General features: G+C 35.7%; 3 protein-coding genes across 5 annotated transcripts; 2 read left to right on the forward strand and 1 right to left on the reverse strand.

Annotated features, from left to right (window-relative positions):
* Positions 1 to 4: 4 nt before the first annotated feature.
* LOC134266179 (GPI ethanolamine phosphate transferase 3-like) lies at positions 5 to 3,499 on the forward strand (the record flags this gene model as incomplete). The annotated part of the gene is made up of 4 exons (XM_062748410.1): positions 5 to 43; positions 298 to 1,846; positions 2,206 to 2,594; positions 3,297 to 3,499. Coding segments are annotated over 4 exons (2,169 nt in total), but the record flags the coding sequence as incomplete, so codon positions are not given.
* Positions 3,500 to 4,964: 1,465 nt separating this feature from the next.
* On the forward strand, positions 4,965 to 12,720 carry LOC134266178 (caspase-2-like). Of its 2 annotated transcripts, XR_009991910.1 has the most exons (8): positions 4,965 to 5,091; positions 5,507 to 5,593; positions 5,706 to 6,019; positions 6,974 to 7,221; positions 8,387 to 8,537; positions 8,990 to 9,163; positions 10,179 to 10,528; positions 10,706 to 12,720. XR_009991910.1 is itself a non-coding variant. In XM_062748409.1 (7 exons), the coding sequence occupies exons 2-7, from the start codon at positions 5,550 to 5,552 to the stop codon at positions 10,427 to 10,429; spliced, it is 1,182 nt and encodes a 393-aa protein (XP_062604393.1). In that variant the 5' UTR covers positions 4,965 to 5,091; positions 5,507 to 5,549; the 3' UTR covers positions 10,430 to 10,539. The 2 variants fall into 2 exon arrangements, 1 of the variants encoding a protein (XP_062604393.1); XM_062748409.1 differs by lacking the exon at positions 10,706 to 12,720 and having other exon boundaries at positions 10,179 to 10,539.
* Positions 12,721 to 13,386: 666 nt separating this feature from the next.
* LOC134266176 (galactose-1-phosphate uridylyltransferase-like) lies at positions 13,387 to 23,580 on the reverse strand. 2 transcript variants are annotated; one of them, XM_062748407.1, is made up of 10 exons: positions 23,452 to 23,580; positions 22,027 to 22,196; positions 21,733 to 21,808; positions 21,374 to 21,552; positions 21,212 to 21,268; positions 20,865 to 20,987; positions 17,602 to 17,734; positions 16,433 to 16,516; positions 16,093 to 16,247; positions 13,390 to 13,579 (listed from the first exon to the last, which is right to left on the reverse strand). In XM_062748407.1, the coding sequence occupies exons 1-10, from the start codon at positions 23,471 to 23,473 to the stop codon at positions 13,523 to 13,525; spliced, it is 1,056 nt and encodes a 351-aa protein (XP_062604391.1). In that variant the 5' UTR covers positions 23,474 to 23,580; the 3' UTR covers positions 13,390 to 13,522. The 2 variants fall into 2 exon arrangements, with proteins under 2 accessions (XP_062604392.1, XP_062604391.1); XM_062748408.1 differs by lacking the exon at positions 23,452 to 23,580 and having other exon boundaries at positions 13,387 to 13,579; positions 22,020 to 22,192.

Here is a 23,580-nt window from a genome sequence, read left to right on the forward strand (position 1 = left end):
TCACTGCACAGACTGGAAAACAGAAAGTAGTTCCATAAAACAGGTGAGAATTCATGTCTACCTCACTGTTAGACCACACTGGTTAATAAATATATTGTATTTAAATTTACATTGTTAGATAAAAGAATTCACCATGTTACTCATATTATCAATCTTATTGATACAGTGACGTAATTCTTTTAAATTCCATTCTCATTTTTATGCACTAGATATTTTTTTTGTGTATTTTTTTCTTATGATTAACTTGTGTGGTTGAGGTTTCTGTAAGGTTATATCTATCTTTTTATTTTTATCCAGTTATTTCACAGTGTGAAGGCCCTGAGACTGAATGCTCACCAGATCAACACTTACCTACAGGAATACTTCCAGCATTCCTCGGACTTCCCCATCCAGACGTACTACCAGCTGAAGAGCGTCCTAGACACGGCAGAATCCGAGCTAAACACCCTGCTGTCGGAGTCAGTCCGGGACAGCGAGAGTCCCCTAATGGAGGAGAAGCTGCGGAATCTCAGAGACAAATACACGTTCTACATCGACAAAGTTGGGGGGACAGCGGAGGGGGTCTGGGCCCAGTTTGATGTTATGTCTATGTGTATTGGGGTCCTGACTTTGTTTCTAGCTCTGAGTGTTAATGTTTACTTTATAAAGATCTCGTTTTGGTGGAAGAAGGACATTCCCGCGACAGTTCTGGTTGTGTTCCTGGTTTCCCTGGTTTATCTGGCATTCGCTGTGTTTCAGTCATTTTTTATCGGTGAAAGCTACAGTGCAATGATGGTGTTTTTGATGGGAAGTTGTCTCATTTTTGGAGTTTTGCTGTTGATTTATAATTTCAAGAGCAAGAATCCCCTTATTCTGAATGCCAAAGAAGAACATTATTTAGGAATTGAATCTCTGGAGTTTGTTTTCGCTGTTTTTATAACTTTTTTCACTTTTGTGACTTATTTCTCCAACAGTTTTGTTGTCAATGAGGACTCCATAACTCTGTACTTGCTTCAATCTCTCTCATGGATTCTCTCATTCTTCACATTAAAACATGTCTTTCGACTGTCTGACACACCTGTAGATCCCAAAACAAAAAAGCAGAAGCCGCCCCGACACTTTGATATCATGAGAGTCCTGACTCACCCCGCCCTAGTCCTGATTTTCCTGACCCTGGCCTGGAGTCTGTTCCTGAGACTGTCAGCGGTGTTCCGAGTGTGTCGGGAAGAACAGCACCAATGTGAAGCCTCCATTTTCCTGCAGCCTCTGGGAAATCTAAACAGTCAGGAGGGGGTGAAGAATGTCAGGTACTTCTTCACTCTGGTCTGTTTAGTCGTCATGGTACTAGTGATTCGTCAGGTGATGAAACATTTTGGGAATCTGAATGGTTTCCGGCCCCCTGTGTTGGGGGTAACCTACCTCCTCCCCCTGTCTGCCCTGTTTTGCTCCCTTCACTGGGCATTACAGGGACTCCCTCAGAAATCTCTGGACAGCCTTCCTCCCTGGCAGCAGGTCCTCCTTCCCAGGGTAGTGTATATTCTGGTTGCTCTGTTCCTTTTACTTCTGATCTATGACCCTCTCTGTATTTTTGTTGTGCTGAGATCAAAACAACTGGTTATGGAAGACGATAAGCAACTCATACCCAATATTTACCATCAGCTAAAACAGAATTTGGAGGAGAAGGAAGATAAACCTCCATTAGTTTATGGACTGGCCACCTCCTTTACAGCAGCCACTGTTGCTATGGTAACTGTGGGCTTGGTGCTTCTTGGCCTGTTGCTAGGTGATGGACTGATGCCAAGTTTGTTGCTCGTCATTTTTTCTGTATATTGCCTTCTTGAAATCATCGCAATCAGAGAAACAATAAGTAAGTGTGAAGCATTCTCTGTAATTATAAATAACACCAATGGTTAAAAGTGTTGTGTTCATTATTTTTGAATATTTTTAACTAATGTAACATAGGTTAAGAATTGAATTAATACTGGGGTATGTTTGTCATTATAAGGGAACATGAGCACTGAAATATCTTGCATTACATGAGTTATTTAAAGTTTTTCAAACTACAAAGACCATTTTGATACTAAACTGAAAAAAGAAATAGTGGTGTGTGTTAAAATATTTCCTGGATGTAGATCAATTGTGTCAACTATCTCTAAACATTCTGGAATGAGAAATTTTTAATTAAAGCATGTGTTTGATATACATGAATGTAAATATATTTTTTAGATTTGCCTGTGTCTCTGTGGACCAGTCTAGTCTTCCTCTGTGTGCTAGCCTCTGTTTTCTTCTACGCCACTGGTCACCAGGCAACCATCCCAACCATTCGCTGGGAGTCAGCATTTATTGGTCTCCATGGAGATTTCACCAACAACATTCTGCCAGCAATACTTATTCACCTCAACACATTTTCCTCTCATGTGCTAGCAGCAGTTATCTGCCCTTTGATCCTATTCTGGCCTAAAACAGGTGGACTGTTGACCCGATGGGTCATAGGGGTCAACAGGAAGGACAACCCGGACTGGATTGGAGATTTCTGTTTCCATGACAACAAGGAAAACTTCAGAATGCAGATATTCAGAATATACTCATATGTCTTTCTATATCAGGGATTTAAGGTGAGATTTTTAGTAGAATATGCTTTAATATATAAATTATTGAACTGAATCAAAATATTAAACTTTAAGGACATGCAACACATAATACACTAAAATTGTACAGTACAAGTTAATACACACATCCTCCGTCTGTTTTTGTCATATTCTATATACATGTATAGCAAATTTTGTCTGACATCCATGGCCTAAGTGGGTTTCAATTGGCCCCAGTGCTGCATCAACATAAGTTGTTACTGTTGCTTTAGAATCAGATTAAAATCAGATCCCTTGATCCACTCACATAGCTGGCTATGTAAGCAGATCAAGGGAACTTCAGGATTTTAATCAGATTGTGTTGCTTTACCAATTCCCAGCACTAAATGTAAACGTACAGGTTTTCATGGAATCGTTTTTCACAGTAGAAATGTCTCACTGCTTATGACCCTGAATTTCAAGTAAAAGTTTTATTCTTGCAAGAAACAACAGGCAGACAATCAATCAAAAATAATTTCTGAGTAAAGGATGATAGGGAATGAATTATCTCCCCCTGCTGCAAAATTCCAGAGCCTTTAATATCTTTATTCAAAATTGGGTAAATATTGAAGCCATTCAGCAAGTTATGCAATTTTTGAGGTAAATAATTATGCTCATGCAATGTTTTGATTAACTAAAAAAATTAAATCAACATTTAGATTTTAACAGTAACTGTTTTTGTATTTGTAGATTTGTGGATCTGTCCTTGCTGCCTTTCTACATAGAAGACACTTAATGGTGTGGAAGATATTTGCTCCACGTTTTGTGTTTGAAGCAATGACCAGTTTCACTGTTTATGCTTTGTCTATTGTCATATTCATATTTCTACTACGTGTAGACTCAGCACTCACAAAATGGATGAAAAATTTTACAAAGAAATAAAATGGTTGTAACGTTTTTGTTCTTTGTAATTTCACTCCATTCCACTCCACCTATACAGCTGGACTCATTTTTTGTAAGATTTTCCCTGTACACTTCTATGTTAAACTTTTTTTTGTTTGGTCATTGGGACTCCACCCTAATCTCAGGAGGAAGGATCATGGACCAGCCTAAATCTTCACCACATGAGGATTGATGCTTTCTTTGAAATGTGACTAATCATAGGCTAGTTGTTCATGAAAGAATTTCCATATGTATTCCTATGTAAAACTTTGATATACTTCTTACTTGTGACCCCACTCTAGCCCATGGGTCATGATTTGAACAAAATTTACCTGTTCAATGTATTGAAGTTTTGACCGAAGTTTCATATGATCTGACACATTGGTTCTTGAGAAGATGATTTCTTTTAAAAGATACCATTAAATTTTCACTAGTTGTGTATTATCTGCCTTTGAAAGAGGGCTCAGCATTCGTTTGAACAAATGTAAATTCCATTTTGCTCAAGGATGCCTTTTTGCGTCAAGTTTGAAATTTGCCCAGTGGTTGTTGAGAAGTCGACTTTGTGATTTTACTGGTGATAGATGGATGTTAGACCAAAAACTATTAACTCGGACTTAATTTAAACTTTGAAATTATTTTGAAAATGAGGCCATCTTTAAAATAATGTTTGCTTGACCCCTCCCACTCAGGGTAAATTTAATGGGACGGTAGTAATATACGTCTAAGGACAATCTTTTACCCGAAAAATTTCAACATAGTTGTTGACGAATAAGATGAATAAAAAAAATTGACCTGGAATTTAAAAAAAAGTTTCTGAAAGGGGCCAATTTTAGTCAGTCGGTCGGGATAGGGCAACCAAACATTTTTATAAAGATTGCCTCGAACAATTTGCAATTTTTTAGCAAATGTATTAAATAAAATTTAGGAAATCATTTTTAATGATTCTACACACGATAAGTTCCCTGAAACTTACTATAAAAAGACGTCTGAGGCTTTCTTTGACAGTATCAATCATCTAAGAAAGTGTTTTAATCCTTCCAACGATATGTTGGAAATATCATGGGCACTAATTGTGTCCCATACTGCAAGCATCGCCGCTTCAAGATCAAAAACTGAGAATAGGCGTAAGTCAAAACAGAATGTTTTTAACAGAGAAAGTTTGATGTTGAATGAACAATCAAACTTGAAGATTTTAATAAGCAGAACTTTGTCTATAATGTTATAAAACATTTTTTAAATTTTTCTTTGATAAATTCTTGAATGAAGCGCCGAAATGTCATATGTTTTTCGGGGGGGGGGGCATTTTTCTTTTCTGTATTGCAAGTGTACATTGTGTTATGATGAACAAATAATAGAAAGTGATCCGATAAAACATCTGAGTAATACCCCATCCTCTTTTCTTCCGACAAAATACCGATTATTACGATAAAAATTGAAACACAATCTTTCATCGACTGGAATATGACATCTTTTCGGAATGACGACCTTTCCGCTCCGTATTTTACATCTACTTTCGGTTTGTTTATTCCAGTTCGGAGTTCGTGGAAGTGGTTGAAAACAGACTAATCTAATCACTTATCTTTATTCTATTTATATCATGACAGTGAGTATGTAATGTAATTATGTATAACTTTGAATAAATTTAGATACGTTCTGTGGTTGCTTGTAATGACCAGATGTGAGATGACATGACCGACATCATGATTGTTTGGTTCGGGGATTATTAAATAAGCCAAAGACTCAAGTAAACTTCAAACATTTTAGATTGAAATCCTAAATTCCTGTGTTTTTTATATGCCAAAATTGGTTTGTCTTTGAACATTTCCTTGAGTTTTAAGTCTCTAGATACTAAGATAGAATACTGTACTAGTATGTCAGTATTTGAGCAATGTAAATGACAGGGTTGTGCTTTTTATTAACCATGAAATTATATATAGTCAACTAAGTCAAGTTTAGAGTAGTAGTTCACTTTGATGTGATCTTGTGTTTTAATGGATTATGTTATGTATGTTATTTAGCATTCATCATGTTCATTTGAGAATCCCAGCAAGAGAAAGAACTATGTCCAGTAGACTAGATGCCAATCTCGTCGCTGGTAGCAACAGGTTTGTGTTGTGATTTCTTTGAAAGTCTTTAATCATTCAGACAACTGTAAAACACAAACTTGAGAGTGTACTTGTTACTTGTAAATGTACATGTCTATTTGGTAATTTCCAGTGAGTGCAGTGGAGACAGACATGTAGTCCACGAGACAGAATTAGGGCCTCGCCTGGAACTCTATGTTGATAATATCCCTGTCCAGACAGAGGACTGTGAAGTCAAGGAAGAAGAGTTTGTTGTGGTGGACGTGAATAAACCCGGGCTCGCCCTACTTCTGGGGTTTGAAACTTTTAAAAATGGTGAAGTACCAAGACCTGGGGTCAAAAGAGATCTAGAAAAAATGTATGAGCTGTTCCATGAACATCTAGGCTTTGAGGTTCAATGGAGAAAAGACTTGACTGATGAAGAATGCATGAAGTGGATCAAAGATGGTGAGTGAAGTTAAGTCAATTTGTGGATAAATCAATTTATATAATTATTGATTCACCAAACCTATTAGCAATTTACAACCATGTTACATACAAAAAAAAAAGATAAAGTTTAGTAATAGTTGCTGACTGTGGTGAAAGAATACATTAATTTAGGGTAGTTTTTAGCTGGGAATAAGACAGACGTTAAAGTTAAAAATTAGGAATAAGAAATTTAGTATTTGGAATACAGTTCTGGATTGGAGATGGACAATTACATTAGTGAACTGGATTTCAATAGTCTAAGAATATAACCAGGAGAGTAAATGAACAGGGTACTTGAGAAAATATTTGTAAGAGTAATTATCTGAGAGCTAGAGATGATTTGGAAGGGTTGTTTGCTGGGAAGGGGAGGGGGATTAAAAAAAATTATAGTTGAGAAATGAAGGTAACATTTGAAAATTCTTCTGCACAAGATCCGTTTTCCATGGAAAATATATCATTTTATCCTGCAACTACCCCTTGCATTGACCTAATAAATGTAATCTAATAAACCAAAGCTTTATTCGGTCAATGCCCTAATAAAGCCTCATGCATGTATTCCGACGTTCTAAAAGCATTGTGACATCATGTATACTGCAATGTTTGTGCAATGGCGTCTTCCACTGCAGAAATGTGTCTAAATCTGGTCAAAAACAGTTCATTTTGGAGGACAGATGTAAATATATTTTGCAGGATAAACAAAATACATGGTCATTGTCTTGAAATATAAGCAATTTATGGGCTCTGGTCGAAAACATGATGGAGGGTTCGGCAACCCTTACCCTCTATCATGTTTTCTTACCCGAGCCCAAATATCTTATATTTCAAGGCAGTAAATATGTATTTTATATATAATTGTACTCAAAGAGGATTTTATGAAACATGACCTGAGGGAGCACTTTATAAGTTGTAAAATTTTCCTCTTATTTTCTGCAGTAACCTCTAATACCGAACTTCTACAAAGAATCTCATGCGTTGTCATGGTGATAAGTTCCCATGGCATGGAGGCAGAAGTAAGGAGGGACAGCAGCATGAACCCAGAATTCAGGAGACAGGAGATTAAGTTTTACCAACACCGATTTTCCACGACAGACGGCAGCATTCAGACCAGCGAAATCATCGATATGTTTGACGACCAAAAGTGTCAGGCCTTGAAAGGGAAACCTAAAGTCTTCTTCATACAAGTAAATACTATACAATTATTGCTGTTTTTTTTACGTCAATACAATGATTTAACCATCTGAGGAGTGCAATATTCACCGAGCCCGAAGAGCGAGGTGAATATTGTACTTAGAAGATGGCTAAATCATTGTATTGACCAAAAAAACAGCAATAATTGTTTTATTATATGATTCACTGATAAAATGATAAAGCCCAGTACTTGTTTGCATTTAACTAAGTCCTAGCCAAATACAAAAGAGAAGCAGAATTAAAATGTATCGGTAAATAAGCCTTACCAGTCATATGAATTTGAAGTTTTGTTTTATCAGTTGAGTTGCCATTAAAAAAATATAATGTCAGTCTTTTTTATCGGATAGATTTTGAAAGGAAGGAGTATTATCAGGGAAAACTGACTGCCAAAAAAGTAAAAATTGTTGTTCAGTAAAAGCGTTGGAGGGGTGTCCCTGCATCCCCTCTTACCACACTCTCCTGAAAATATATATTCGCTTATGTTTTGTTCACATTAAAAAAAAGTCATAGTCATTTAAATAGCTTTCCAAAACAATTTGTATCATTTTGGAATTTCCCGATCTATTTTTAGATCAATGTAGAGGAAATAAATCCTTGTATTGACCTAGGAGGTCAAGTGCAAGTCAATACAACGTAGTATTTTTCTAACGTAGTTGGATCTCATCCAATCAGAGAGATGGAAATTATTCAATCATATAATAAATATAAAATACTGTAACACTGATGAGAAAGATGTCAGGTGATATTTATTTTACCCAATGTAACCTACATGTACCTGGGTATATATGAATGTCATTCATATGTCTCAAAAATGACATGTTAACCATGTAAAACAAAGGTAAAGACTGAAAGACTGATATTAAAAAAAACCAATGATTGAAAACAGGGAAAAAAAGCCAAATACAGTCAAACTTCGTTATCTCAAACCTGATGGGACAGAGAAAAAACTTCGAGATATCCAAGGATTCAAGATATTGAAGGTAAAATACACCAAGAATATGCCTGGTTTGGACTTCGAAATCATTTTGACATATTCATGGTATTCGAGATATCGGAGTTCCGAAGTTCAACTGTATATGGTATAGTGAGGTTCCATTCTATATGAATGGGACCCTTGTTAGCATACAGAGCTCAACATTGGTGTTTTTTTCTGTCTAGGCTTGTAGGAGTAGGGTTGGTGAAGATAAATCTGTGGGTGACATGGTGGATGGAGGCGTGTCTATCAGGATCCAATCAGAATCCAGGGAAGAACCAATCCCACTGGCACAACCTGTTATGTCATCCCAAAATAACCCTGTGGTACAAAACGGTAAGATCTCCAGTGGTATGAGGTAGTAAGGTTTGTCGTAGTGGTATAAAATGGCAAGATTTACCCCAGTAGTACAAAGTACCATATAGGGGACTTCTTTAGTGGGTGTAAAAATTTGGCTTTTTCCTGGCATACTGTAGACTTACTTTTTCCCACAGGGTCAGAGTTTTGCAGAATCTCTATTTCTATTTAATCTTTAGTAATCGGAATAGAAAATTCATGGATTTTATAAACTCCCAATGTATTCTATACATGTATATTTTTTATGTATGATGGCATGTTTTCTGTGGAAAATTTGTGACTGTGTACATATTGTAAATTAAAACCATACAGAAAAAAGTTCTTCTACAGTTCATATATGTTATGTACTTTTTTTAATAATAAACATTGAATTGATTTGACAGAGTTGAATAATTAGATAAAACATAAAAAATGATTCTTTACTTTTACAGTGGAATCCCATTCTAGGATGGATGCCAAGGGAATAAGAGCAGAAAATTTCATGAAAAACAACAAATTGTTCTCTGACTTATCTGGTCGTCTACGTGCCCCAATGGAGGAAGAGATTGCCATAGCGCCCCCACCGTGTTTCCACAACTGTATGATAGTGATGGCAAGTCCATCAGGTCAGTGGTAATTTAAAACAATTTTTGATCATAGCATTTCATTGATTGGGTATACATGTAGTTGTTTTAAAAGTTGACCCAAAAAATTCTAAATCCTCAAATTCTGGTCACCCATGAACGATGAGGATTCCACAGTTTTCCTGCATTTAATACATTATTTATGATATTAATGTTCATGTATACCATTTACCATACATGCTGGCCCATTGGTATTTTGTTACCACTTTTTATTTCCTACCATGAATATGGCCAGAGCATATAGAATTTGTCATGTCCTTCTTCCATACTTCTGTCCTTCTCTTGACTTCTGTTTAGCTCAACTCAAAGCTCAGTTTCAAAGAAACCTTTTTTTATTTTTTGTCCAGCTTCAAATGCTGATACATAATTATGTAAACTTTTAAACGGCATCAACATTTTTTTTACCTTGACTTTTCCCTTCAACTTCAGTAGGGATGTACGATTTTATCAGGATACCGGTATATCGCGATTTTTTGGTGCGTATACCAGGTATACATATCGTGATACAGAGACCTAAATACCGGTATTTAGGTACATATTAGAAAGTCCAGAAATTATATATTTGTTTGTTCAATCTTTCAATTACAATTACAGAAAGTCTAAAAAAAATGTTGTAAAAAGTGAAAGGAATGGCAACTTACCATCCAAACATGATTAATTTAATAAAATAAAAATTTCAAAAAAAGTGAAATTTAATTTTTCTAGCATATTTTTAAGAAAAAAAAGAAAAGTTAATTTAAAATCATTGTAAAAATTGCTTGTAAAAATATCATGATATTTTCTTGATATTTTGGGGAAAAATCGTGATAAATCGCGATATGAAATTTTTAGTGATACCCATCCCTAACTTTCACCTCACTTTAATTTGATAAGTTAAAAAAAAAATAATTGTAAGTCTGTTGTAACAGGCATATATTACTATAAAGCTTTAAATTTCTGACCAGGGATTATTCAAATGTAAAGGATTAAAAACCTGTATGATTTATTTTAATGACAGGTATGGCTGCGTGGTCAGAACTGGATACAGGAGGCTGGCTGATAACGTGTCTATATAGAGTTTACATGAATCACGTGAATAACGGACACAAGATCAGAATGCTCCCCGCCATGACGAAAATCAACTACCTGATGGCCATGACAATGGAGTCGATCACAAACGATGTCAGTCTCAACTTCATGAAGTGTGTGCCGGTGACAACTCACATGTTAGAGAGAGACATAGTCCTGGTGCCAAAAAACCTCCAGTGAAAAAAACACCTGGTGCTCTTTACTGTTAAACTTGCTTCCAAGGGGCTATAAAATGCAACTTCTTTGCTGCTGAGTAAATTCCAGTGTTTGTTAAGATTTGTTTAAAATACAGTCAAACTTCATTATCTCGAACCTGATGGGACTGAAAAAAAACCTTGAGATATCCGAGGATTCAAGATATCGAAGGTAAATCACTTAAAGAATATGTGGCTGGGACTTCCAAATCACTTAGACATATCCATGGTATTCGAGATATCACAGTTCGAGATAATGAAGTTCAACTGTACTAACTAATGTATTGATACAGCAGCCAGAGATCCATGTATATATGTGTAAATATGTGCAAACGGTGTCCACCTTATACTGATAATAATTTTTTTTTGTATTATAGAGTCAGCTTTTATTTTTCTTAATAATATAAGATGGGGTTATGAAACACTGTTTCTTAATTAAAGTCGATGAGGACTCAGATGGAAGCCATGCATTGCCCAAATCTATGCTAAAAGTACCGTATATACTCGCCTTTTAAGTCGGTTTTTTGGGAATTAAATTTTAGTCCAAAAGTCTATGTCTGACTTTATAGGCAAGTCATAAAAGACTAATAATTTTCTGGACGGCGAAACGTAATATTCTATAAATATTTTCAACAGTTATCAGTGAACTTAGTCTGGATTTCATATATCATGTTTGTATTCTAAGAGTATGCGTTGATAACAAGTATTTCTATAGTACATATATTAAATAATTTCATTTTTTAATCTTAAGAGGGCATTTTCTTTTTCTTCAATGATTTAAAGTTAATAATCAACCCTCATTTCTAAAAAAAATATTGATTGAAACCAGTTTAAAACATAAGAGCATTTATTTAAAATTGACTCTGATTCCGGCAAAAAGTTGTACCGACTTATAAGCGGGTCAATGGCAAATCCCTGCAAAATAACATTAAAAAAATACAACCGACTTATAAGCGAGTATATACGGTAAAGTGCAAGAGAATTCTCTGATCTTATGGAAGATTTGAGTGCTAAATCAATCCAAACAAAATGAAGAAATATCAGAATTTTTCTACAGTGACAAAAAGTACTGCTGTATTTTGTAAATTTTCCTTTGATCTTGCAAGATTATCATATGTAATGAAACAATTTTCAGATTAATGTGCAAGGTTTTATGACCAGTGTTTTGTATACTTCTGTGAATTTCAGATTGCTTTAGAACCAAAATGAAGGTGCCTGCAGCAATTGTGAAGTTTATAAAATCAGAAAGTTGATGAATTGACCTCATTCTTTTGTAGTGTATAAGTACACTTTACTTGATTTATATTTTTGACACATGCACTAAATCCCTTACTCCATGATATGAGCACCATAGTTCTAAATCATTTTCTGATTTGATTGGTCACATTCTATTATTCCATGATATGAGCACCATAGTTCTGTAATTCATTTTTTCTGATCTGATTGTTCAGTGATCTGATTGGTCCTTGATCTGATTGGTCAGTGATCTGATTGGTCAGTAATCTAATTGGTCAGTGATCTGATTGGTCAGTAATCTAATTGGTCAGTGATCTGATAGGTCACATTCCCTCAATCCTTTGTGTATCATCAGGTGCTTCAGTTGGTTTAAATAGATTCTCTACTTCAGTTCATCAATTCATGTCATTGAATGAGGAACAATGACTTTAAATAAAAAGTAGTGGAGTTACAGATGTCAGGGGATTTTAGAAAACAAGAAAGGATGAAATAAACTGTAATTAATGAATGATTAATTCTCTTATGTACATGTTAATCTAATGGATAGATTTTACTACCATGATTGTTACCTGTATTATATTTTAGCGAGATTAAAACTGTGAAGTCTTACGGGAACAATATCTGATGAGGATAGATATTTAAATGCAACTTTTTAAAAAAGAAATTGTTCTATCCTACAGGAAGTTCTGAATACATCTTGTAGAAAATTTGTGACTGCTCTATAAAAGTACATGGATAATTTATCTCTCAGGGGAAAAAAATGTGTATAATTAAAAGACTAACCAAATAACATGGTTACAGTGAACATGCTTGTGCCTCACTTCCAACAAAATTATTTTAATTTCCTGTTGAACTTAATAAATTGTGTCAATATCCAATCAAAATGAAGCATCCTTTTTACTGTGTATGGTAGTTGTATGAAAACTATCAATATTCATGAAGTATATAGCTCAAATTTTTATATATTTGTATTTATAAGGAATTTTTGTTCTAGTTTCCTTTTTCACATGTTATTCTATTAAAATGATTCAATAAAATTAATCAGTTTATGTTTTGTTATTGGGTGTTTCATGCAACAGCAAAATAATGCACCTCGGAATTTGTTTACAGCTAGCAATAGAATGAGTAAAGAAGCAAAAATAAGAATTAATTTTTTAACTGTTGAAAATTCTTGTCACTCCTTAGTGGGTTGGTAATAAGACTCGTAAATAAATGAAGGAAAGACCTAACTTTTTACAAGAGAATTGTCCAACCAATCCTCTAACCCCATTTGTTTTAGCCTGTCAAACAAATTCCCTGTTGGATAGATCCCATGGGTATATTGTTTTTGTCCTGTCCGTTTGTCTGTTGTCAACTTTTCCCTTTGCCAAAACTTTTGAACCATGAGAGATAGAGACTTTATATTTGGTATGCATACTCCACTAATTAAGCTCTTTCAAATGACGCTAAGGTCAATGACCTTGTGACCTTGACTGTGACCTATATATGCTAAAAATTTCTTTTCAAATTTTGTTGCTGCCAGGTGCATAGTGTATCACAAACACATCTTGTCCTTGAAGTTGACTATCTAGTTGTTTTAACTGCGATGTAAAAAAAAATGGACAAAACTTTGCCAGTAGAGAAATGAAGCAGTAATGCAGTATCATGGAAAATGATCATCACAATCAAAGATAAATAAAACATCATCAAAGGATAAAACAATTTATTTATAATACTATACATGATCAGAACACAGCAGGGACCCTGAAGTTTGGCACTACTCCAGCACTAAGTCTGTGGTTAAGGTTTCTGTAGTATATAATGCAGATTTGGTAAATTGTGAAGCACTAAGTCTCTGGATTCGTTAAGAATTCTTTGATTTATAATGCAAATCTGGTAAACTTTTCAGCTTCTCTGCTGCCTGAAAAAATATATAGTATTTTAAGTGGTGAATCTGTTTAATTATTTTTTTGTGTTTTGATTTAAAAAATTACTGTATAAGCACAAATATTCATGGGGGATTAAAATTCGTTTATTTCATTGTTAACAATTATTAACGAAATTTAATCCCACACAAAATTTTACATAACTATATATTGAATAGGGTTACTTTCAAAACAACGAAATTACCCGGTAAATGCCCACGAAACTATTTTTGATGACAAATCAACGAAATTTTATCCCCACGAAAATTGGTGCCTCTACAGTAATATAAATTACATTTGACTAGAGACAAATATTAAATTTAATTAACAAATAATTGACTGGTAGCTAAGAAAATTTGTTTGACCAGGTTTCCATAGTAATCATGATCCAAAACATTTTTCATTTAACATACATAGATCATGGTGCAAGAAAAATCTATTTCTAGAAAATCAAGGAATTTGGAGAACATCAGAATATTTATTACATGGACTGGTAAGCAAATCTGATTTGGTATTGATATCCTTAATATCTCTCAAATATTTATCCTGTTTAAGTTTCATTACACAAAAAAACCTATTCATTAACAAGAGGCCCACTGGCCTTATAGATCACCTGAGTATCATGAAACAACTTTTCAAATATTGAATTTGGTTCGTGTTTTAAACCAGATGCCATGAAATTCACAATTTTGAAAGAAGCACCATTGCTTATCATAATTATACACTTAGAATGCTTACTCTAGTTACTTAATACCCAGAGTTAGATCAGAGTAAGAAAGAGAAAACTAATTTTCACTTTATAACCAGTGGTGCACCCCACCCCACAGGAACCACTGACCCTGGGGCCACATATTTCAAAATTTTGGAAATATGATCATAAATTTTATTTCATCATAAATGGTTGATTCATACCACAGAGCAGATTTCAAAGCATTTATTTATCTTCAGACTATGTACTGTTAACCCCTCCCCCTCCCAATACCCCTGACCCAGAGAACATGAAATTAATCATTTTGCTAGATTTCATGCATTTTCACTATATATAATAATCATTAGAGCCCCACCCTAACACCAGAACCCCTGACCCAGGGGCCATGAAATTCACAGTTTTGGAAGAGGCATCCTTCCTCATCATAACTATGTACATGCACATAGTTCATTGGTTTAATACCCAGGAGTAGAGAAGAAGATTTTTGAAGAAACAATGTATTTTCACTATATAATCAACAGAGCCCTGCCATAACACCAGAACCCCTGACCCTGGGGCCATGAAATTCACAATTATTGAAGAGGCACTCTTGGTTATCATAACTATGTTCTTAGTTAGTTTATTTCATACCCAGGAGCAGAGAAGAAGATTTTCAAAGAAATAATGCACTTTTACTATATGATCTATATAGCCCCGCCCTAACACCAGAACCCCTGACTCTGGGGCCATGAAATTCACAATTATTGAAGAGGCACTCTTGGTTATTATAACTATGTTCTTAGTTAGTTTATGTAATATCCAGGAGCAGAGAAGAAGATTTTCAAAGAAATAAATAAATGCACTTTTACTATATGATCTATACAGCCCCGCCCTAACACCAAAACCCCAACCCAGGGGCCATGAAATTCAAAATTTTTGAAGAAGCACTCTTGGTTATCATAACTATGTTCTTAGTTTATTAATTTAATACCCAGGAGCAGAGAAGAAGATTTTCAAAGAAATAATGCACTTTTAATATATGATCATATAGCCCCGCCCTAACACCAGAACCCCTGACCCAGGGGCCATGAATTTCACAATTTTGGTAGAGGACTCAATGCTGATTACAATCATGTCAACAGTTTGACTGCTTGATGTCCAGGAGTAAAGAATAAGATTTTTAAAGTTTACATTAATTTTTGTGGTTTTGGCCCCACTCCTCAGGCCCCAGGGGGGCAGGGACCATGAAATTCACAATTTTTTGTTTCCTTTTACCCACAGATGCTGTATACCAAATTTGGTTGAAATTGGTTCAGTAGTTCCAGAGAAGAAGTTAGAAATGTTCAAAAGTTTACAAACGACGTACATTGGCGTCGGAAGCAAATTGAAAGTGGGGGGGCTAAGTGTAAAAAAAAAATTTTTGTACCTTCAAAAAATCCTGACAAGCAAAAAAAAAAAAAAAAAAAAAAAAAAAGGAAAATGTCCATTTCCAAAACACGAAAATCCTATTTCGGGGGGGGGGGTTAGTTCGGACTTCGATACCAAAATTTTTTTTCCAAACACCACCACTTTCCCCATTTTTAACCTATACTAAGACGTACCTGTAGAAAGTGGGGGGGGGGGGGGGGGGGGCTAAACCTACGAAGATATGTTCAATGTCTATACTAAGTATATATTTGGAAAAAAAAGTGGGGGGCTAAGCCCCCCCTAGCCCCCCCGGTTCCGACGCCTATGACGTACGACGACGGACGAAAACGGATAGCAATAGGTCACCTGAGTTTACTCAAGTGACCTAAAAAGGCACCTTCTGTATCTTCTTACCTGTTCTGCAGTTAAATCTCGCTGAGACTGAGCCAACATCTCATAGCCCACCATAAATTTTTTGACAGTAGCTGATCTCAGCAGAGGGGGGAAGTAAAGAGCATGGAGCTGCCAGTGGCTGTTATTTTGTTGGAGATACTCCCCTGTAGGGGCACCTGCAACCAATCATACATGAGTAATATTCTATATACAGCGGTATATCAATACCTAGTGGAAACCATTCCTACTAATCCTAAGGTATTATAATTGAATTTTGAGTTTGCCTTCATCCTTTGGATAGCTACTTGTTGGGTAGAGTGTATATGCAAATAATAGATAAAGTTTAAACTTTGTCCCTTACCATGCCAGCCCATGGAGTAGGGAAAGGAGACTTCAAACATGTTGTCATACTTTGTCAGCAGTTTTTTCATGATGTCTGCTAGTGCTGAAAATTAAAAATGTTATAGGTGCTTACTATTGCGTACAATTTTGTGGTGTATCCATCTGATAAGACTATATCCAAAAAAATTAATAATTTTTCTTTAAATTTCAAAACTTGACAATAATTGAATTAAAAATAAGGCACCAGTTTATGTGCGTAACTTTCACTTTCATCATTTGTTAACATTTACATGTACTGTCCCTTTCACTTTAATCTTTGATAATACGAGCTTACCGTCCCTTTCCTCCGAGTTCTGATTTAACTTTCACTTTAACCTCTGACAATAAGATCTTACCATCCCTTTCCTCCGAGTTCAGATTTAACTTTCACTTTAACCTCTGACAATAAGATCTCACCGTCCCTTCCCTCTGAGTTCAGATTTAACTTTCACTTTAACCTCTGACAATAAGATCTTACCATCCCTTTCCTCCGAGTTCAGATTTAACTTTCACTTTAACCTCTGACAATAAGATCTCACCGTCCCTTCCCTCTGAGTTCAGATTTAACTTTCACTTTAACCTCTGACAATAAGACCTTACCGTCCCTTTCCTCTGAGTTCAGATTTGACTTTCACTTTAACCTCTGACAATAAGATCTTACCGTCCCTTTCCTCCAAGTTCAGAATTAACTTTCACTTTAATCTCTGACAAAAAGATCTTACCGTCCCTTTCCTCCGAGTTCAGATTTAACTTTCACTTTAACCTCTGACAATAAGATCTTACCGTCCCTTCCCTCCGAGTTCAGATTTAACTTTCACTTTAACCTCTGACAATAAGATCTTACCGTTCTTTTCCTCCGAGATCAGATTTAACTTTCACTTTTACCTCTGACAATAAGATCTTACCGTCCCTTCCCTCCGAGTTCAGATTTAACTTTCACTTTAACCTCTGACAATAAGATCTTACCGTTCTTTTCCTCCGAGATCAGATTTAACTTTCACTTTTACCTCTGACAATAAGATCTTACCGTCCCTTCCCTCCGAGTTCAGATTTAACTTTCACTTTAACCTCTGACAATAAGATCTTACCGTCCCTTCCCTCCGAGTTCAGATTTAACTTTCACTTTAACCTCTGAGAATAAGATCTTACCGTTCCTTTCCTCCGAGGTCAGATCCTCAATTCGTAGAATGTGTCGTTTGGGGAGGAGCATGGTCTCGTACGGCCAGACGGCCCAGTAGGGGACCAGCCAAACCCAGTGGTCATTCTGTAGGACAACCCTCTCCTGGAGAAACAAACACAGAATTAGAACTCAAGAAGACAGTTAATTCTAGAAAACCATACACAGGAATCAGAATATAAAGAGGCATTAATATCATGACTAAAATATCAAAGAGCTTTAAAAACACACACACAAATGCTGGATTACTAATTTTTCAGAATTTTATGACTTAGATTTCTGATAGGTGTGGTAGATCAACAGTTTACCAGAAGCTACATGTATATTAGTGTAGGGAATTTGTGAAAATGGATTAACAGTCAGTAAGTGTTAGATTTCTTGTAAAAAATGTATGCATTCATGTTGAATGTGTGGAAATAAAAAGTCTGTTAGATAAATACAGGCACATTAATCAAGGCTTAGACCCTCACCATATCCAATAAACTCTGCTTTCCAGTATAACAACATCAACTAGATGCTGTCATGAGACAGTAATACCCGCACTAAGGTGTTTGCCTCTAAATACACAATCCTACGGGCGGCTTACCAAGGAAAAAGTAAAAATAATTCTATATATAATTCAGGCACGTAGCATCGTTTTTGAAAGTGGGGGGGGGGGGGGGGCCAACCTGAGAAAATTTTTTTTACTTACCTAAAAAAAATAAGCAAGGAAAAAAAATGAAATGGGGGGGGGGGGGGGGGGGGGGGTAGTGGCCACCTTTTTTTCAAGGCAAAATTACTTCCACTTCCAATTTTTTTCCCATATTTCCTTGCTATGTATATACTGTGGTAAAAAGTGTGTGTGTGTGTGTGGGGGGGGGGGGGGCAACCATATTTTAAATGGACATTTTATTATATTAAAGGTAATTTTGGGAAAAAGGGGGCAGCCCCCCCCCGGTTGCTACGTGCCTGTAATTTACATGTATTCATCAAATTGAGTATGAAATTATCCCTGTGACCTATAACTCAGAACCTCTTATATTTATTTTACATGCTTAATTCATTATATACCAGTTTGAATTCTTTTAATGATGTACATGTAAATTAGATTTTGAAAAATGTTTTGCTCATAATAGGACCTTTTTAAATTTACTAATCCCCCCCCCCTCGACACCACAATCACACAGTACATACTTTTTGGAATAGGCTAGATGGAACAGTTTTGTTAAAACATTGTTTGTTATGAATTAATTAAAAATTTGTTCTTGACATGTAAATTCTACATCACATCACGTTGCGTCACCCATTATCATATTTTTAGATTAAACTCCGTTCGGTACACCTCGGCCGATTCCCACTTCATCTGATAAGGTGACGGAATCGACGGCACGAAGGTTTTCCGAATGGAATAGCATTATAACATACTGCAGAATGGTGTGCATTGGATTAATTCATTTTGTGTTATAATTGGATTTATATTTCATGAAGTTTACAAGACCTATGGAGGTCAGTAAGTACAAGTTTAAGTATGGTGGGGGGTAAAATAAAACCCAAACGATTACGTTAAAGTTCAAAAAGGGTCAAAGATCATCGCATGCCACACTATAGACGAATTTCATATTGTGAAGTTATCTCCCCTTGTCGATGTGACATTCAGTTACTGCCAATACTGGTGCGAATCCAGAATTTTTTTTTCGGGAGTAGGGAGGGGGGTTGACATCTCAGTCAAAAAATTCATGCCTAGAATTTCCTGACAAGCAGGAGAAAAAAAACTCATAAACTGAAAACAAATAAACAAAATAAAAACAATGATAGTGGGGTCAATGTTTTCTAAGTTAGGGGGAGGATGTCCAAAGTCATTTTTTATTTGCTTCAGTATATAGTCTTGTTTAAATAACAAAGGAAATTCCAGGGGGGGGGGGTCCAATCTCCCTACCCACTCCCTATCCCTGAAATAACAATCTATTTTGTGATTCCAATTAAATAGTATATTTTTATCCATTTGACTAATTATGTACATATTTTGTTTCTTGTGTTTATATTATGTCTGTCTATTTGTCTGCAGAAATTATAACCTTGCCCATAAGTTTTAAGTGGGATGGGCTATACAAATGGCTTCCACATTTTATAGGTTCATTTTTTGTGACAATTAAGACCATTTATTTGGGTACCATTAATTTTTACCTTTTATCACTTGACCTAGAATACACATTTTTACAAGAAAAATACCCAACTTTAAACTTGGCCTAAATTTTGATCAGTAGGTGCTAGGGCTTTCATGCTTAACATGTGTATTCATTGTGAAATGTCAACAGGTATAAATATGTTTGACCTTGACCCTAGAGTTTGAACCACTTAAAAAATTAACCTTGGCAATTAACTTTTGAACAGGAAGTACTAGGGATTACTTATTTCACATGTGCATTCCTTGTGACAAGACTTTGACCTTGACCTTTGAGTTTGACATATATTTGAGAAACTTCAACCTTCGCCATAGGCTTCCATACAGGGATATCAGTGTTTCACAAACACATCTTGTCTTCATTATTATTTGGTGGTGTCTCCATATGAGGGAAAAATTCCCGAGAGAGATGTATTCACAACAAACAAACAAATTACTAAATAAAATATAAAACATGAATATGTTGGTCATGCATATCTCTGCATGAAAAAAACAGCTTTTCAAATACTGCAACCATATTGTAACCCTTTCAAAACACTCATTTGAGCTTTTCTGGTTTCCTAATCATTATAACGTCTGTCGTGACATGTCGTCCATCTGTTTGTCTGAAAACTTTTTACATTTTTAACTTCTCTAGAACCACTGGTCCAACTTTACCCATGCAATTCATATAGAAATATGTACATTTGTATGTCAGACTGTCCTTCTGTCTGAATAAAATTAACCTTGGTCATCACAGTCATATCTACTGAATGAGAAGAGACAAGGCATTCATATTAAACTTATGTACTAGTATTTACCTGTGAGAATGGCATGGGTTTTTTTTTTTTACATATGACCTAGAAGTTTGACCTACTTGCAAAAAAATTAAAAAGATGATTAAGCTACTGTGTAAAATGTAAGAGGTGTTCAGGGAAGAAAAGTGTGAAAGACGGACGGACGGACGGACGGACGGACGGACATGAGTAACAACAATATACCCGAACTTTCTTTAGAAAGTGCGGGTATAATAATAAAGCTCTGTGATTAGACAATCCGGTACAAACAAAAGGTTTACATCCAATCTTAACTGACCTGCTTCTGTAGTTCTTTTTGGACGTAGTCCACTAACATTGGGACTTTGTGTTTGTCGTAATAGTCTTTCTGTGTTCTGTGTTTTTTAGCGGGATCATTTGGAAAATAGGAACTGGCCCACACCTGAAATAAGTTCAACATTTCAAAAAAGTTTACAGATGACAGGAATCAACAGAAGCCAGACATCCCTCCATTAGAAAAACCTCACTTGAATTTTGGCTCCGATGAACTTGTGGCCAATAATAATCACTTGACATTGTAGGCTTTTAATTCACTGAAAACTAGATGAGTTGAAGTCATGGTTGTAAACTTACAATTTTTTCTAAATAGATGTCCTGAACACTAACCTGACAATGTGGGTGGGGATTAGAACAGCCCATGATGTTTCCTTTATTTTCAAAAATCTGAAATATTAACATGAGTTCAATTCCTGCACTTGACCATTGAATAAAATGAAAAATAAATTCCATCCTCATAAATATGCAAAATTTACATAGATGTTCACACACCTGTACCCAGGTGTATTTCTTTCCCAGGTCTGTGTTGATTTCCGCCCACTTATCAATGACCTCCCTGACTTCGGACTGGGACATCAGGGGTAGGGTCAGGTCGGACCGGGGGTGGAAGCACATCACCTGACACGTCCCATAGGCAGGGGATGACTGAAACAGGGGGTCAGGGCTCGGAGCTGAAAAGGAAAATTACATTGATTGATAATTTTACATTTAACAGTGCATTTTCTTGATTTCTGAACATTGTTTTGTAGATAAGTGTTATTTAGTGATACAAATTCTTATTGAGTCATGACTAATTGTTACAGCTGATATGTAATTATCTCTTGCAGTATAATCTGACTGTAACTTTTTACGTGGTGCAGGTCCGTCCTTCAGAAGGGCGGGGAAATCATTCTCAAACAGAAAGGTGCCCGTGTAGTCTGGATTCACCTGGAAATATTAAAACAAAAGCTTACTTATATGATCATGTTTAAATCTGAAGAAGTTAAATGTCAATCAGCTCTTCTTATTAGGAAGATATAAAAAAAATTTCCACAGTATTTTTACTTGTACAATGTATTAACAACATAAATGCTTTGAAATGACAATAAATTTTAAAATGAGTTTGGGAACATGGTAAGTCTAAGAAGTTATTAGTTACACTGTACTTTTCCGCTGGACCTAGTGTTTCCCGGGCACAGAGAATTGTTAGGGTCATAACTAGGGATCTCCTCTTCCTCTGGTTTTTCCACCTGCCCCTTCCAAGGCCTCTTCATGCGGTGAGGTGATACTGTGACCCACTCCTCCATCAGAGGATTGTATCGTACATGGGGGTGCTCTAAGGGGTAGAAAAACATACTCACTTTAAATATCAGTACTTAAAACAGCTGATCTAAAACAAACTTCAACAAAAAAGGAGGAAAAAAAACCCATGGTTTCTAGATTTTTAAAAAAGATTCTTAAAAACAGAAAGAAAAATTTCACATAACTATGTTACAATGTATAAAAATTAGAGCCAGCTTGATGATGCAGTTGTGTAAGCGTCTTCAACAGAAAGTTTCTAAATCGGACTTTATTTGGATAAATTTTATTCAAGCTCTCTCTCCCATCTGTTCATCAGTCAATTAAATTATGCCAGTATATGTTAATCTCACTCTGATGGATGTATTGGTATAGCTAAGATACAGAAGTGCCCTAACCACTATAAGAGTATATAGCAGGCAGGTGAAAATGTCGGGCAGAGTGGGCCTTGAACCCGGGACCGGGCTGACAAAATCCCTGTTTAACGTAATAGCGAGCGCGCTCGTAACTGGGAGCTCTAACGACAACACCTGGGCGAAGAGTAAATTTGGGCTACTGCACATTCATTCCATAGAATTTTTTTCCGCAGTAATTTTGACTCACAATGCATCGCTTCATGCACTAACGTTAAAACAATGTTCTCGCGAAAATAACGACAAAAGTTAAATGAATAATAAACTTGCCTTGGTAATAATGAAATTATCTGTTTATTGCAGAAAAAAGTCATACTAGCTGATTGAAGTCAGACCTTAATTCAGGCTTCGGTTTGGTAAAGCAACGAATGACGTCATGTGACGTCAGAGTCTTAAACGCACCGAATGTCATGTGCGGTTTGACAAGTCCGATCTAAATGAAAACTGGATAAGTATCTGCGCTCGCCCTAAGTAATGGTCGCACCGTCAACATATTATGATGGTCTACAATATTGAATAAATAGCTCTATTAAATGGCTGCTTTGTGAACAAAAAAATGTGTGTTTTCTCGTATTTTTCAAAGCTACATTTGCTGGATGTTTTGGATGGAATATCATATTAGAGCTGCTGCAGCTAATCGCACTAGGATAAAGATGGTTATAAAAAAGTTTGTTTTTCATGTAAAAAGAGAATTAAAGGCAGAAATGTAAACTATGGATAAATTAGAAAGAACAGAACAGAGTATATTCTCAAGGATTCTGATTTCGTATTATTTGATTCACTGGTCCGTAGGACATTTATCATTTTAATGATAGAACATTCTATCTATGGAGTGGTCATCTAAAAAAAGGAAAGTTCATATATTCATCAATAAATTACCTTTAGGATCAAATGAAGACATTGTATTCTAAAGTCCAAGCTTGTTTTAAGTTCCGTGCTCTTAATCCTTTAAGTATCTATCGTTTATTTTCATGTAATTCAGCCTCCCACTCGGGTACCTTGGTCTTT

This window comes from Saccostrea cucullata, unplaced genomic scaffold (assembly GCF_032062105.1).
Source record: "Saccostrea cucullata isolate Sc308-1 unplaced genomic scaffold, CSIRO_AGI_Scuc_v1 ctg10606, whole genome shotgun sequence".
NCBI classification, from domain to species: Eukaryota; Metazoa; Mollusca; class Bivalvia; order Ostreida; family Ostreidae; genus Saccostrea; species Saccostrea cuccullata.

What these genes read in the sequence shown, in the direction of transcription:
- LOC134266178 (XM_062748409.1), top strand. Translation starts at nt 5,550, where the DNA reads ATGTCCAGTAGACTAGATGCCAATCTCGTCGCTGGTAGCAACAG. An exon ending in CTCGTCGCTGGTAGCAACAG is followed by an intron (nt 5,594 to 5,705) that starts GTTTGTGTTGTG and finishes GGTAATTTCCAG; the next exon opens with TGAGTGCAGTGGAGACAGAC. An exon ending in CATGAAGTGGATCAAAGATG is followed by an intron (nt 6,020 to 6,973) that starts GTGAGTGAAGTT and finishes TATTTTCTGCAG; the next exon opens with TAACCTCTAATACCGAACTT.
- LOC134266176 (XM_062748407.1), bottom strand. Translation starts at nt 23,473, where the DNA reads ATGTCTTCATTTGATCCTAAAG. An exon ending in ACACTAGGTCCAGCGGAAAA is followed by an intron (nt 21,809 to 22,026) that starts GTACAGTGTAAC and finishes TAATATTTCCAG; the next exon opens with GTGAATCCAGACTACACGGG. An exon ending in GACCTCGGAGGAAAGGAACG is followed by an intron (nt 16,517 to 17,601) that starts GTAAGATCTTAT and finishes TTTAATTTTCAG; the next exon opens with CACTAGCAGACATCATGAAA.